General features: G+C 39.1%; 1 protein-coding gene across 2 annotated transcripts in view; it reads right to left on the bottom strand.

Moving 5' to 3' along the window:
• The window catches only part of KIAA1328 (KIAA1328 ortholog), a 171,879-nt gene that overhangs the window by 48,704 nt on the left and 105,837 nt on the right, over positions 1-17,338 (bottom strand). For both annotated transcript variants that reach the window (XM_042028740.1, XM_042028741.1), the window contains 2 exons: positions 8,625-9,310; positions 5,751-5,846 (listed from right to left, as the gene is read on the bottom strand). In XM_042028740.1, coding sequence (XP_041884674.1) covers positions 5,751-5,846; positions 8,625-9,310 — 782 coding nt within the window. The remainder of the gene's footprint in view (positions 1-5,750; positions 5,847-8,624; positions 9,311-17,338) is intronic.

The raw sequence follows: 17,338 nt of genomic DNA, 5'->3' as shown, positions 1-17,338 counted from the left end.
ATGAATGTCTAGGTTAAACATAATATTCTCTTCATCCAAGATTACACATAAAAATAAAGAGTAACAAAATGGTATGTCTGAAAAAGTAATCCACTCCAATTTATAAAAATAGAATTCAGGTTTTCAAAATTCAATTCAAGCAGTAAACTAACAGTGTCTACATTCTCCCATAAAGGAGGCATCTGCAAATGACTAGCAAAAATGTCTCTCACTGTCTGCAAGTGTTGGCAAGGAACAAACTCCTTCAGGAGATGCATGCATTTCAATATTTCAACCCAAAGAAAAAACTCTCCAAGCATTTTTAGTTTTGGTGTGGGATATTACTGAACCAAACCCATGCAGAACACTGGCAGCAAATGCAAGTTTTGTGAAAATACCAAAGCACTTGTGTTTTGACAAGCCTGTTTTCACCAACTGCCCTTCTAAGCTTAGCAGTGTTTCTAACACCTGAGTGTCCATGCTTTTTGAAGACCTCACCTACAGGGTGAGGGTATCTGCCTACAGAAACTACTTATGGCATTTCCTGCTTACATCTTATACCTCCAGCCTCTCAGTAGGCTTCCTGCTCAAGGTTACTTTGGACTGCAATGGGAATGATGTAATACTGCTGTGTGCAGCAGACGTGATCATGAGAACAGAATCAGCATAATTCAGGTAAATGTTAGATAGGCAGCTTGAAATCACTGTTGCAGTCGAAAGTAAACCTGAAAATTAGATTAGTAAAGGAACCAGGTCAGCAGAAATGAACTCCTCTCTCTCCAGTCCGATAAGGATCACTGCCTACCCTAACAAAAAAACCCCAACATTAAATGCATGCATAGGTATATGTAAAAAATTGCCACACACTCCCCTTTATGCTTTTAGTAACCACAGCAGAACAAAAACCTTCACCCTGTGCAAAAAAACCTACTACCTTCAGAGTCTGCACGTGGCACTAATGAAGCAAAAATGTGTGTCTGACTGTACTCTCCCATACGTCACAGCAGACTCCAGCAGCCATCTGTTGGAAGGATGCTGTGCCTATATATAGCCAGACACCACCACGAGAGAAAGAAAAACTCATATCCGCACCTAATTCAGCATGTGCACTATTGGCAGATCTGCGAGTACTTTTTTTTTTTACCAGCCAAACAAGCGTTCGCTCCACAAATATCCTATCTAAAAATGATACAAACTTCCATGTAAAATTATCTGGAACAAGAAAGTAACTTGGTTGTTAAAAGAGGCACTAACAGGTGGGTAAGCAGCTTCCAGATACACAGATTTTATGGGCCATTTGTAACCACAGTTGATTTCATCCCAATTTAATGTGCCAGTCTGCCCAAACAGCAAATAGACAAAAAATTAAAAATGCCAACAAACTATTCAGTACGTTCCTAAAAGTTGGTCAAGTCCTTTATAGACACACCTAGAGAGACCAAGGACAACTCAGAGATGACTCGAAGCCTGGGAGTCTTGGACAATGAGCCAGTTGCAGCTCTGGTGACAGCTTCTCTTTCAGAGGCTCAGGTCCTGGACACACCTCAGGACCTGGGAGGTGACACGCTGGAATGAAGAACTGAGAAGAAAACTCCTCATAGGAAACAAAACGGGTGCTACCACTGTTTTTCAATTCTCTTCTCCTCAAAGACAGGAGTAATGGGGCCAGCTAAAGTCAGGTCAGCAGTGGCAGAGCCGTGCGATTGCATCTGATTTTTATTTTATATTTAAATTATTTGGAGGGAGGAATTGTGTGAACAAACCTGGATATGCCTGGGACAGCAGGGGGAGCTGCGAGTCTGCGTTCCTCTGCAGGTCTGTTTAATTGCATTGCATATTTGGACAAAAGCACGTAAGTGTGCTTGCACATCACCACAGAAAGATGCCTGCATGTCTAACAAGCCTCAGAAAAGAGTTCATAACAAAGCATTAAACAAGGAGCAACAGATAATTGTCACCTCCTCTCACTAGATAATAAAAATAGTTACACCATAAACATAAAAATCTTTTAAAAGACCCCTGACAGCATTCCCTCCTGGAACTATCACCATAGCAATAAGCATCCAAGTACAGGGGAAGCACTGCTGAATCCTGTGTTTGATATTTTCAAGTAACTAAAAATACAAACTGGCAAAAATACACACGGGTGATGTAGAATGAGGCACACAAACATAAAGAGCCTTCAACGAAATTAAAGGTGGCAAATTCCACCTGCAAATCTTTAATACACCAGGAAAGAATCCTTTCACGAGGTAGCACACATTGAAAGAGTGCCTGCAAATAACTGTAAACACAACTGATAGCTGCTGTATCCAACAATTCCTCTTTAGAACGCTTTGCACAGGTTTGTGTAGAGGTTCAGTGGCAGAATCGTGTGAAATCTGAGGAAAAGATGCCCGTTAGAGAGAAGGCAGTAAAAAGCCACACTGGCAGAGCCTTATAGGAAGCCTAAGACTCAGAAAAACAGGGAACCTCAAATGTTAAGATTTAGGCACGCAGCAGCACTCTGGAGAGGGGTGCTTGCAAAGTAGAAAACTGTGTCTCCTCTGGCTGATGCCACTAAATACAGCTTATTTCCATGCCATTCAGATCCAAAGTTAAGATTAAATGAAGGAGGAAAGAGTTTTAAAATTCCTTTCCCAGATGCAGATGTCAGGAGCACACACAAAAGCAGGTGCTGGGTGTATTGATCCTACTGAATACGCATGGAGTGGGTACTTGAGCATGTATCAAGCATCTGCGTCTGGGAGATGGAAAACACTTTGTAAAAGGCTGTTTTATGCTAAACAAATGCATCAGGTTATGTTTTTATTTTGAATATTTTAAAGCATCTTGCACACTGGGGCAGACTTGAAAAGAAATTACACAGACAACTTGCCATTAATTGCACAAGCTACCATCTCCATAGCTGCAAATTGGCTGTGGGCTCACTGAGGAGCACTCCAAGCTACTGAAAACCGTCCTCAATAAAACCTGCTCTGATTGCTGCACCTTAGAGAAATGGAGATCCTGCATCTGAAGGTGGTTCAGGTCCCACATGCTGGCCCAGCTGCAAGTAGGCAGAGGGACAGGCACATTTCTTCTCAACATGAGGGAAAGGACAAATCCAACACTGCAAATCCATACCAAATAGGCTGAAACGGACAATGCTTGCTGACAATGACAACAAAAAGACCTTAATATCCCATGTAGAAGAGAAAACGAAACAAGCAGCCCTTTGAAAATCTGGCTATAATTTGTAGTAGCCCCTGAGATCGAAGTTTTCATTTTCACTAACAGACTGTGAGGAAAATCTGTATCAGAAACCAAACTCTGTACTGTATTTGCTTGTGGAATCTTTTTTGCTTTCTTCAATGAGGGAAAAAAATAATCCCGACAGGAGATGACAAGATGCCTTTTAAACTACATACCTCATTTCTGACTACAATTACCTTTCAATAGTCTGGCACAGGTGCATGCTCCTATTTGCTTTTTTTTCATTAAGGGTTCCTCTATTATTTGTACCCATCCTACAGCATTTATGCCTGGCAGTGATGCACATTCCCTTGTCTACAATTCTTCCCACAGATAGTAGAGGATAAATTGCAATTAGATTTTTGTAATTGTAGATAATTAACTCAAAATGAGCTGTTAATTATATAAAAAACAATGTTTTTCAGTTCTTGATTATATTATTTATTTTACTTCTCACTACAGCAAATTTTGTATTTTAAAGGTATTTCACCAATTCCTTTAAAATACCAGGATATTTTTAAGCTAAGTTTTGCTTATTTGAAGACTGAAATCAAGTTCTATGCTGTAAGATTTGCTAGAAGAGCTCTCATGTATGAACTGGAAGTCCGAGGGCTGATTTTCCATTAGCGTTCTGTGGGCATTTGCCGTAACAAGAACTGTTTGATAGGTCAATTAAAAAGCAAACACCACCATCACAAAAAAAAAAAAAAAAAAAAAAAAAAAGAAGAAGAAGAAAAAAGAAGAAAAGCCCCACACCATGGGAAAAAAAAAACCAAACAAAAAAACAACAAACCAAAAAATAAAATAAAACAAACCAAAAAATAAAAAGGCAAGGAAAAAAAAAACACCAAAAGAGACAGTTAAAAAAAGGATGTATGTCTACCAGCTCTTTCTCTTTTCTAAGACCCAGCCACACACTTACACTCTCCCTCTCTGTACTGAAGAAAACATCACTTACATATTCAAATGCATAGAAGAGACAAATGGATTTGTCTTCCACAGCCTCTTTAAGCCCTACATTAGAGTAAATTATTTAGGGACCATTCATCTGGTAACCTTTGCGAAACTGAAGATGGCATATAGGAAGAAAAACTTCCAAGTGTTTTGCTGCCAAACTTTGTAACCAGCTGGCATGGCACCTTGAGACTGCTCAAACACAAAATAACTTTGAAAAATTACAGTAAATTAAACCAGGGGAATGAAGAGAGGGTGGGGAACCTTTTGAAGTCTGGGACTCTCATTTTGTTAACAGCACAGGTTTTCCTCATTTTCCCTGTTAGGATATGTAGATATTTGCACGTTTTTGGTAAACTGTTGCCAAGAAGCCCTACAGATGTTCTAGGTTACATTTTTCCTCCAAGGGGCTTAATGCTACTCCATCTTAAACATGTCATGACTCTCCATCTTTTTTGTTACAGTGATAATACTTCGATCACTTCAGTTTGTATGAAAATGAAAGAAAAAAGCATCAGAATACAATAAAGATATGCCAGTAACTCACAGCAGCCAAGCACCTGGTTAGCAGTGAAGTATTCCAAGGAAACTAACAACTCCTGTTATTCTGGAGAAAAAAAGGCTTATCCTCTTTTAGTGAAAAAGGATCTCAAAAAGAAAAATAAAATTAGTATAACAAAGTTAAAAAGTAAGAAAAAAGAAAGTATTGGAATTTTGGTTTATAAAAGAATTATCAGTTCTTCCAGTATTCTCAGAACAGAAAAGTTTATTATTTTGAGGTATTGTCCTGTCGCTAAAGAAGGAGTCATTGAAAGCACAGCAGCTCATCTTGCCCACCATTCTTTGGTCAAAAGAACACCTATAGTTACAGCACAGAACAAGATGCTGTTACTTTCTGAGAAAAGGAGAAAACTCTGCCAAATCCACAGTTTTTATTTGTTGCTTTTCTAATAAGCCTGAATCTCCTTCCAGTGTTAACTTGAATGCGACAGGGTAGGACAGAAGGAAAGTACAATAGTGTACTGATTGAAGTTTTAAATAGCAAGCAGGATGGAGATAAAGAGCTAAATATTGGCTTGACTCTGCTTCCAGTTATTTCAGTGGTGGTTTGCTCTGATCACACTGAAGCAGAGGTGCAATGCAGAGGTATTTAAAAAACAAGTAACTGTCCCCAACCATGGAAGATCTATCTGAGACTTAAAGGATAATGTATTATTTACATCAAGTCCAAATAAAGACTAAAGAGACATCCTGATTTTAATTTAAAAGTAACAAGCAGCACCTAGAACAAAGAACTAAAACTAACATTTTGTGAAAACTCCATTTTGCACTGGGCTAAGAGGTGGCACACAAAACCTGAAGCCTCTTCAGGAAGTCAGCCGCTAAACTTTGAGTAATAACAGGTCAGCATAACTATTGAGTTGACTCATAAAACACAGCAGTCAATGAATTTTACCCTTCCTGCAGAAAAAAGCTCTTAATCTGAAACAAACACATGAACAAATACACTTGGCAGGCAACAGCACACTGTCAAGAAGATATACCGACCCTGTGAAGCACTTAGAAGTGAAGAGAGAAATTACCTTAACCCCATGCTGCTGCCGTTCATCATCAGAGCAAGTTCTCCGGGTGCTTCAGCAATGGGCACATCTTCTGAGCCAGGTACATGGCCTCTAATCCTGGAAAAGACGAGTTAATTGGTTCTGCAGCTGGTCAAATCATCACACCAGGAACTTACCACTCAAAGGTGATCTAAGTGTCTACAAATGGGGCACTTACACACGTTAAATGCAGAAGCTTTCACAATTTTCTTCACACTTCCAAATACACTTTTGTATTGGAAGGCTGGTTTAGGCCCAATGTCTTTGCTTCTAAGGGTTATCACTGGGAAACAGAAAAGTTTCATTCACAGATTACAGCACCGGAGCTCAAAGGCACCACGTGTAAGATACATAGAAGAGAATTTGTTTAAGATGGTTGTGTGTCCTCAAACTATGGGCCCACAAATGATGCTCCATTTTCAACAGGTCACTCCACCTTCTCCCTTCTCTCCAACAAAGACAGAAAAGTCTAGACAGAGGTATTTTGTTTTCATTTGACTAAAACTCCTGTTTCCAAGCTTTGCTGTTACTGGCCTGCTCCAGTGAGGCTTGAACCAGGAGGAGCCACTGAACTACCCCTTGGCCTGCACATACACACACAATTTTTGATAGCTGAGCAACTATTTCACATGGAGAGAAACCGCAAACTGTAAGTACTATGGTCACATAAGGCTAAATAGGGAAATGTGGAAAATTAAAAGCAGTTATGATGCAGCGTGGCAAAAAATAAAAAGGGATCAATTCACACTTTAGCTAAAAGATTAGAAAAGTTAATAGCCAGTAATTGCAAATGGTCAAACCTCTTATTTGTCATTCAATGACAATGGACCTTAGCAGCACTCCACCCAGGCAGAAGGACAGACAAAAATAAACACTAGCTGGAAAAAGATTTTTTTTGTATTGTTTTTTATACTGTCATGATGTTCTAACTATGTTAGAATCTCCTGACAATGAAGCAAAGGGTATTTGAGCTTAGCTAAACAAATTTTTATTGTTAGCAGTATATAAAATTACCCTGTTACCAAGTGCAAAAGTGAATTATATATCTGGAACTGAAACAGAACTGTGATGCCTAAGAGATTTACCTCTAGATATCAAACATTTAATTCTAAAGATAACAAAATATTTTTGAGAGAAAGCACATTATATTCTAGTTGTTTTCTTAGAGAGAATATGGCAAATCTGACTTCACATGCACGTCTGAAAAGAGATCACAAAAAGTCCTCAGATTGATCATACATGATTTTTCATAGAATTCTTTTTAGGTAACTAAAGCTCTGTAAATCATATTTTTTTTTTTTCAGAAATAAAAATAGGTAAAATAGATACAATGGTACTAACAACCACATCGTTACAGGTATTTGAGGTGCATTTTTTTCTGTTATGCCTTCAAACCTGAAAAATTTCCATTAAAAAAAAAAATCTGCCAAAAAGCTTAGTTTGTGTGTCCTTCATATCTACTTGCTTTTCATTAGAGGGATGCATGCATAGAATTAAGGTATTTGATGATTAAGATCCATCTGTTCCTACTTAATTCTCACCTGAAGTCATAATCCTTTGTTAGAGACCTCAGTCATTTTCAACACACAGATTTGTGATTCCTTCTTAAGACAGGCACTTTTAAAGCCATATAAACACATTCTCTTCAATGTAAACAACAATCCAAGAAGACAAACAAAATACCACCTAGATTACAGTACTCTCTTTTACAGTTTGAAAAGTAACTGAGGGGCTGAAATCAAGAAGGGAAAGTGATGTATTCCTCCATCGCAGTTATAGTACACGATGTAGGAAGTGGGTCATCTAAGGCACACCCTCATGGGATGCTGTCAGCAGCTGCCATATTAAAACAGTATAGAAATATCCACCCCTGTGAAACTCTCCTACCACCTCTTCTAAAAGACTGCAGATTTTTCCCTATCGTTTTATCTTTCTAATGCTGAAATGCTAGTACTCAACTGAGTTACAGTGGCTAATTTAACCTGCTCCCATTCACTGCTTCTCTCACTTTAGTAACATCATACCAACAAAACAGTTGTTCCCTCTTTCTCAAAGACTCCATTTACAGTGTCAGAAAAGTGTTACCTTCTGCAATAAACTCACAGGCCTCTCAAGCCACAGTTCACATTTCTATGGCTGCTCCATTTCCCTTCAAGTTGTAAGCACGTATTGTGCCTCAGTCTTAGCATTCTCCCTTTTCACTAACATCCCTGGAAAGCAAATGTCCTTGCTACACAGTGCTCCCTTCCTCTTCCCTAAATGTTTGGGGGAAAAACATACATTCCATATGTAAAAAAATATATATACACACATACATATGTGTGCGTGGGGGTGTGCGTGTGTGTGTGTATACATATGTAATGATCTCCATCTTTTCTGTAAAACACACTCCTCCCAGTCCCAACCTAGGAGGTGCAACACTTCAAAACCGACCTTTCCAAGCAAAGAAGGGAGAATGCCACATCTATGTCATCCACACTCACGCTGGCCTCTTGACAAATGTCTGTATTCCTTTCAAGTGCCTGCACTAAGATCAACCTCTCATTTTCTTCTACTGCTTCTCTTTTCCTACCTAGTCTTTTAGCAGTGCTTTTCTTCTGCCTTTCTTTCTACCACATACTGTTTTCCTCTGCTGCTTTCCACAGCTGTCATGCTGCTTCCCAACAGTATACACTAACATACTAAAAAGTCTCCTCTCCTCTGAATCACTGTTAGAAATTGTGCCACAAGCCTCGCCGGTCTTGTTTTACTCTATCTATTGTTGCCTTGGTTCTATTCCACCATTTAAATCAATTATTGCCCATGTGCTCATTAGAAATTTTTAGATTTTTTTTTAATTGTAAGTCTCAAAATCACCTGTTATAATCCATCTGGGACTGGTGTAGTTGCTGTTGTTTTAGGAGCAGTTTTGCTTCTTGCTTAGTTAGTAAATGTTGGAGTCGTTCCTTTTCGATTTCCAGCTCCATTTTTTGCAGAAGCAGCTTCTGCCGTCTTTCTTCATACAACCTTTTAGCCAGCTCTGTTTCCTTAGGCCCTGAGTCCGTGCTGTGATTCAGCCCAGAACCTCGAATGAACCTGGAATGATCACAGGTTTTGTGAACTGTCCCAGAGTGTTTTCTAAGCACCTGGCTGAAACAGCAGCTCTCTTCCATGCTTCCTGAGCTCCCCACATGCCTCCAGGCACAGCCATCTCTCACTTGCTGAGGGCATGTGTTCTGAAATTCACTTGCTCTCTGGTCCATCTCCTGAGCTTGCTTTACATGGTGAGGGCTCCTCTGCTTGGCTGGGGAAATAACGTTGTTGCACTTTCTGTGCAAATCATTTTCCATTGGATACTCCTTCAGATGCTCCTGATGGTTGTAATGCATTTCAGTCCTGTAACCATGGTTATTCCTGCAAGGCTGAGACAACACGACACGGGCTGGGCTTCCAGCCTTCGGTGCTCCACTGTTCTTATGAAGAGTCCAAGGTCCCCCAACATCCAAGAAGGAGCTGTCCAGCCCCAAAGAAGGCTGTTGGCACAAGTTCTTCTTACTCGATACCTGCAATAGGAGAAACAGTTTCCTGTAAATCACTAAAATTCATCTTTGTTCACCAATTTCCCTTGGTAAACGTGCTCTCTTTGAAACAGAGCTGCTGGTCCATGTTGATGGACATACAGCCAAACCCAACAAAATGTTTACCAGAACACAGACACAAATCTGCTATCAAATTTATGTTTCATTCCATTTACACAAGTGTAATAAATGTAAAACTACTGTCTGCAGGATCCTCAGCATAAAATGAGTCACTTCAGAGTATCAAGTAGTTGTGAGCATCTAGGGTTACATAAAATCAACTTGAAGAGTGGCAAAAAACATTAAATGTTAAGGTTTGAAAATGTTTAATTTTGAATACCAAGCCAAAAAATCCATTCAGCCACTATAAATACTCTTTGATTGGCTATTACACAGCAGGAGATTTGATGTAAAACATTTCACCTTGCACTGAATGGGATATTACTTACCGCTGGAAATTTGATGAGAGTTTTTGAAATATCTTTACAGAAACACAGATAAAAACCCGACTACTTTCTGTAAAAAATGGTTGTACATCAAAAGCTGTCATTTAAATACAAAACATGTTTAAATACAGCTATAAACGTAAGTGATTTTTCAATTAAGCTGGGCAAGTGATTATAGTCTGATAAAACTCTGAAGAAAGCAAGCAACTGTAATTCACATTTGTCAACCCAGTACAAGCAAATTCTAGTGGTTTTGTTACAGTCATGGATATTATGTAACAGACATCACAATCGTAGTTACATCCTGGAGTATCTTTGCACTAAGGTTCATCTAGGCAGCTAAGCATTTGAGCTTTTATGCACATCACAACAGCAGTGTATCAGGCACATGCATTCCTTTTGCTAGAACCGTGCATTAATTTCAATAACAAACTGAATTTAAGCTCCTCCAGCCTTTGGGACCTTCCACAAAGATATGGAGCTTTTTAATTACAGAAGCCAGATTTGTTAAAGATAGCAAAACCACTGCAGTCTAAGTGGTTTAGCAGGGAAATCTGGAATCCACTGAAGAAAAAAAAATGTATTATTTGCCCTCTGGCAATGCTTACAATAGATAGGTATTGTGCACATAGACTGCCAGCCAGCCAGCCAGACCCAAAATACTCGAATTTAGGGATGCAAGCAAGCGTCCAGCAATGATTAGAAGAGAGATAAAATACAAATCTATGCAGCATTTACATGTATAATTTAGATTCTTTTTTTTAATAAATAAAATACCAAATATACTCAGCTGCCCTTCAAGACAACCAATTACAAGTTTCTTATAGACTTCACAGAATGTAAATTAATGTGGATTAGCACCTGAATACTGATATTTTATTATTTCCAGTTTCGTGCATACAAAAAAATCTCTGCCATGTGATTGAAAGTCAAGGATGTCATGTTTTGCCCCAAAGGGCCCAGTGAGTTGGAGGCATTTGCATTAATGTCAGTGCTAAATGTCTGAGGAAAGTCTGGTGCTTGAACTGGGTGAAAAGTGCAGGACACTAAATATTTTAAAGTCATAGGGGCTGGCAGGGCAACTGAGCAGAAATGCAACATGCTGCCAAAAAGACGGAGTTTTGTTATTTATTATTTGTAGCATGCCATCCTTGTTGGCAATATTTTCTAGAGAAATAAAGGCTACAGAGCCCTTTTAATCTAAATTAGACAATACAGAAAAGGATGATGCAGTCTCTCATTTCCCACATCACCTGCTTCTGGTTATAGAGCATTTAGGGCACCTACAGGAAGAGGTTTTCAAGGTGGAAGGTTTCCCAGTCCCCAGGGACAGCAGAAGGTCTCAGACCTAAAGGCATTCTTAGAGCATCCTATCTGGGCTGGCAGTGTAGGGTGGTCGGCAAAAAGCAAACACCTGTCCTTCTGCAGCCCATAAATAGTAGTCAAAAAGAACACACCAGAAAAAAAGGAAACTCAAAAGATGAAATGTATGAAAATACCTTTATTTTAATAGTTTACCGACTGAAGAGACAAGAGAATGTTAAGAAATCTAAGCACATGAATGAAGATGTTACAAAATAATCATCAGGTTTAAGAATAAAGGTCCACATTGCAAATTAACTTCATGGCTGAGACTCTATTAAGAGTCCCTGAAGGCCCTAAAAGAGAGGTACCAGTTAGCATTTGTTGACCTTGGCCACCATTAAGTCTGCCCTGATGGTCTCAGAAATGGCATTGACATTTAAAGACTTCATAACAAGGCAGAGAAACTTTAATGTTATTTCACAGTTACAATATGTTTGCAGGGGGGGAAAGTTCTCATTAATGTCATTGAATATGAGTGGGATTTTTTTATTCCTTTAGAAGGAGGGAGGTCATGTTAGGCAGAAGACTGAGTTCCAACATGCCTTTGCTGGCTACTCAGCACTTTGCAGGGTCTAACCCCAAAGAAAAATTAACTATTGGGAGTCAGAAACTAGTCAACAAATTTTTTAGTAATTTGTGGGGTTTCTGCTAAAGCCTTAATTGAAAATACAGCTGTATGGTAGATGTTACAGGGAAAATGGACTGGCATTTACACGTATGAGGGCTCAGAAGAGACTGGTACATGACATGACAGATCTGTAAGATGCAGGCTAGGTGAAGTAGAAAAGTAGAGAAAAGAAATATTCCAAAGACCCACCTACTACTGTGAGTCTAAAGACACACAAGCATAAGGAATCAGATAGGTTTACAAGATGAGTTTAAGAAAGATATTGCCTATGGGACACATGGAAACCATGACGGACCATGATGGAACAGCTGTGCTTTCTCCTCCATGGAGCTCTTCCAGGCTTGCTGTGCCGTATTTAAAGATACAAGTTCCTTTAACTGAGGCTTAAACAAACTCAGACTAAACCTTGCAACGTAAGCAGTTAATAAGACTTGATCTGATGTGAAACTCTTGTGAAAAAAGGAGATACTAAAAATGGTTTTAATAATCTTTAGAAGGATTTAAAGAGGGAGACACATGTGGAGGTCTACAAAGTCTTTACTGCAACCCCAGTAATTTTTGCTCAGGGATTCAGCGCAGAGCTTAAACAAACATCCAGTCCTTAAAACTTCCTACGAACAGACAAACAGTGCACCAGTTTTATGCAGGCAGTATTATGATCTCTGCAAATTGTTCCTAAATGCAACTTGTGTGCTTTGCAGTTCTAACTCACAGTGCTGGCAGAGGAAGCACAGTTACAGACTGACTCCAGCACAAAGGGCTTTGTACTGCAAGGGATGAACTAGTAACTGGGCAGATCTTTACAATCGCAGCACAGGAAGGTCTTTTTTTACTGCATGTACGAACAGATTTTACTGCACGTACAAACATGTTTAAGAAACAGCCCAAAATCATTTCCTTGAGATGTCCTGCATTCTGAGGGGCAAAAACTGGGGTCCCAGCAAAATACATTGCAGAGCAAAATTGCTAGAGATGTTAACAGCATTAGGAGTTCAGTTCATAGCACCTGGGTTTGTAGCTTTTAGCTGAAATATGTTTGAATACAGAAAAAGAGACAATTAAGTAAAATCATTCTCAGTTGTATCTTGAGGACATTTCTCTAATCTGGATTTTCAGCTCAGGGGTTTCTTTTGGTGGGGTAGAAACAGTGGAAGGAACACACTGATTCAGAACTAGTCCATTGTGCTGACCTAAGGGGGGACTCTGAAGGAAACCAAGGAGAATGAACGAAAGTAGCAACCAGAGGAGAAATACAGAGATTAAAATATTTGTAAAGATTTTTAGAGATGAAGCAGAGGCTACCATACACAGGAACACCTTAAAGAGCACCAAGGGCACATACTCTTCACCAGTGTAGTTGTTCTTTGGGCATGGTCAGCAAAATTTATTAGGAAAAATTTGTTCACTGAAAGCGTTGCCAAACTCTGGCAGAGGCAGTGGCAGAGTCACCAGCCCTGGAGGTATTTAAGAGACATGCAGATGTGGTTGTTTAGCGACAAGCTTTAGTGGTGGGCTTGGCAGTGCTGGGTTAATGGTTGGACTCAGAGGTGGTTTCCAACCTAAACAATTCTGTGATTCCATCAGTGACCCAGCTGACACCCTCACTAGGGTATATAACCTAAACCTGGAACTCAGTCACCACTCTGCATTGTTGATATATATGGGTCTCATCTGAACAAAGCCTGGCTTTGGGTTTCAGGTCTATCGATGGTATAAGCACTTGCTTTTGTCAGCAAAATGAGGAGGGTGTATATTCTAAATAAGCTCAGATAGGATATTGGGGCAACAGAAATGTTGTTTTTAAGAACAATTACATCGAATTATAGGACTATGTGAAGTACATTACTAGTGATTAAGGAGCTGTTCTTCCCAAGATTCTGTAAGAATTTATCAGGGAGAATGAAAATGGGTAAAGATTATAAAATATATTAGTAGGATCTACTGGAGTGTATAAATCTTATTATTTAAATCACATAATCTTTTGTTAAAATCTGTACCACAAATAACCCAATATCAGTTATTACAAAGTGCCATGTAACAGTACAACAACTGTCTCTGTCACTACCGAAGATAAATACAATAGATAACTCCTAAGGTAAGCCAACCATTTTTCAAGCAAGAAACAAAGCACTACTTTCTGTAGAAATTATGTATAGCTATGATTGCCACATTCCACTGAATAAAACAAGTGGTCTCAAGTGAAAGATAATGTGAATGACAGTCACCAACCTGTATTTTTCCTGTAAAAATCTACTGAACTCAACATACTGAACAGGCACAGCTAAAAAAAAGTAATATCACATCACAAAAAAGTGAATCTATAGTTGCTAGACGATAGCAGAGGAACACCTCCTATGTTTGTGCTGCCTTCAGTATTTTTTCTCCTCTTTGCTAAGAGGGTTTGCACTTGGCAGGCCAGGTGCACAAAAAACCTGCATTCAAAGTAGCATGTGAGCATTTGCTGGCACTCAGCTTTAAGTGTATATTTTGCATTCATAAACATGCCACCCTTCTTCTCCAGCTACCCAAACACTGTAGATAATCTCTAACAAAGACTCCCATTTCAGATCAGCAGACTGGTTTTACACTGCCTGATAAGGCAGTTAATAATACAGTGCTCCAAGAAAACTAAAGCGAGGTGCCCGTGTGTTGAGTCTTGGAAGTCACTGTGAGCAAAGTGTCCATTAAGCCCACACAGCACCCACACACAGCAGTGCAATACCTACCCACTAAATTTAAGCAAACATATTTGCTTTTTGAAACAAAACTGTATCATTCCTGTTTGCACTACAGAAAAATGCCACTACACTAATCTTGACAGCACCAGGTCCAACTATTAAGACTCAATGTGCTGCCAACATTATAAAACAATAATAAAAAAAAAAATCCCAATCTTCTGACTTCAATTTTTTACTTCTGCCCTTTATTTTACCAAAGAATCAGTAGTTCAAGACCTAGATAAATATTTCAAAAACTATACTATTTGTGAGCAGAGCAGGTCACTACCATTTCCCAGTGCATTTGGAGTTCATGTGAAATAAGGGCAGAAGAGTGATGAGCTGCATTTTTAACATGGGCATATACAGAATAGTTGTCTAGCTGATAGAGAATGTGTAATGCAACATCTGCACCGTACGCTTGCCAAAGCCCATCCCAAATAAATGTAGTGCATTCTCCCTAGAGCAATTAACTCTTGTACTCTGGCAGGTTGTGCTAGAAGATCATCAAGGTAGATTACCTTCCAGCATATGAACTAAATACTTACAGGTGTTATATCATCAGTTATTACTTACAAACTTCTGCATTTAACAAGACATCCAGGCAAATGAATGATCTAATTTATGAATTATTTATAAGAATTTCACAGCATGCTCCTGGCGTCATCCATGGCCTTTTCCAGGTCATATGACACCAATTAGAGCTGAATTTTAAATTATTCAATAACCTGAACTCTCTTGTCATTTAACATATAGATATCAATGCAGTAAACAAGTTAAGTCTAATGGGCCCTGGAGGTTTGCATTCCTCCACCCATCAGCAGCAGAGGCTGTATGCTACCACTGGAATAGAAAATAATAGAATGCAGCAGTCAAACACATTTGCAAGGTTTTAATAAGTTATTTTGCCTCCCTTAGGGATTTTAGTATAACTTACAAGCCTTGAATCTAAAACATATTAAAGTCCTTAGCTATGTGCTTTTAAAACAAAATTAGGACATAGCAAAAGAGCAAGTCTGACACTAACCCTGATTTAGGCCCTTAATTTGAAATGTAGTGGAAATTATGGAGTAAGCAAGATTTACTATGCACAACTCATTACCTTCAGGCTCTCCTACAGCAGAGCCAAAAATAGCCCCTCTCCCAACACAGATACACCTGCCTATAAAGATAAGGCTACACAGAGGGAAATGGAAATGTTAATTTAACAGCTATCAGTTGACAGGTATATCTCATATTCCTCACCATTTGGGTGGCAAAAAGACTTCCACCATTCTTCTGTCCCAAAAGCACTGGAGACACCAGTGATCTGGAAACCCATCAGGATTTGGTTATTGGCTTCAAGACATAACACTTCAGAGAGGTTTAAGTTGGCACCACATCATAAAAAAAAAAAAAAAAAGGTGAACGTAACAGCCTCCAAAGCACAGACATAATAAGAGACATTTAAAACCATGGTTTTCCATGATGACTACAAGAAAAACAAGAAGATATCACAACAAAGATGATGAAATGAACAGCACCATTAGATATTTGATTCTGCCTCAGTGTGAAGTCCGCAGGAAATCTATGGCAAGCATGCCACATCCTGGCTCCAAATTTCATGAGCCTGTGAACATGACCCCCTATCTACTGCTGATCCACCCTGAGAAGTCCAAGTCATATGGCAGAAAACTTCTGAGATTGGGCGTGCTCAGTACAAGCCTAAACTCTGCCTAGCACCAACAGACTTATTTTTATAGTACCTGTGCCTCAGCTTTCTGAAGGCTACTAAACTAAACCCCAGACCCACTCCTCCAGATGGTCACTTGCAGAACCCTGTCTTGGAGGACCCAGCAACCCCATTCATCTGCACACACATTTCCTTTGCTCACTGCTTTGCAAGGATTAAAAAGTTTCCTGAGATCTATCCAACAGCAAGAGGAAAAGATAGAAAGGAGATGCTCAGCTTATCCATTTAAACACTAGCAAGAAGTTCTCTAGCTACTGCTGTCAAGATAAATGCCAAAAAAATGATGTTGAGAAAACATCATGCCAAATAAGTAAAAACACACCTATCCAAAATGTCTAACCAGATAAGCAAGAATAAGGATTTAGATAAAGAACACAACATTGGATTTTCTGCTCCATGACCTTATCATAGGAGGGCGCTGCAACAGAGTTCTCTGGGGTTTTTTAAACTTTTTAAACTTTTTAAGAAAAATAGCAGAGAAGAGGAAAAAAGACAACTGCCTAATCTCTCAGCACACATTTTAAGAACATACAAAAATAGCTATAAGGGATTTTATTTTGGTTGGCAGCCAGATTTAGCTTCATTCCAACACTGGGCAGCATTTGATTATTTCACATTAAGGGTAGTAACATGTTGAACGATAAGAGGGAAGTTCATATTGGTTTTCATTAAACAGTAATATCCACCATGTATTTGGTTCTTCAAGGTAACTTCTTCGAAGTTATTTTAAAAAGCAAACAGTTTTCCACTTGGAATCGCAAGTTTAGTGTATTACAGGCTACACATGTTCCCAGCTACTGCCAGTCTCTTTAGAATTCAATGAACATTTGCTCCAAAGTCATGCTTTCATAGCTCCAGACACAAGACAAAAGGGCAAATATACTGTGACCCTTCTAAATAGCCCCGATTACTGTGATCAAAGAGAAGCCAGATAATTATGTGGATAAGAAGGTGCAGAGTTTGATGTGTGAAGATTACTGCAGAAGTAGACATTGAATCAGCATTTGCCAACATGCACCTCACCATGACAGCCAATATCACCTTTCCCCTGTATTTCCAGTAGGGATAATTCTGGAACCCACTGGCCAGGGATGAATTGTAAGCAACAGCCACTGTTCACTCAGG

Source organism: Corvus kubaryi, unplaced genomic scaffold (assembly GCF_017639235.1).
Source record: "Corvus kubaryi isolate FWS band 111438036 unplaced genomic scaffold, C.kubaryi_AGA036_p1.0 37308, whole genome shotgun sequence".
NCBI lineage: Eukaryota > Metazoa > Chordata > Aves > Passeriformes > Corvidae > Corvus > Corvus kubaryi.
The sequence above is the reverse complement of the archived record's forward strand: the minus strand, read 5'-3'. Positions and strand labels throughout refer to the sequence as shown.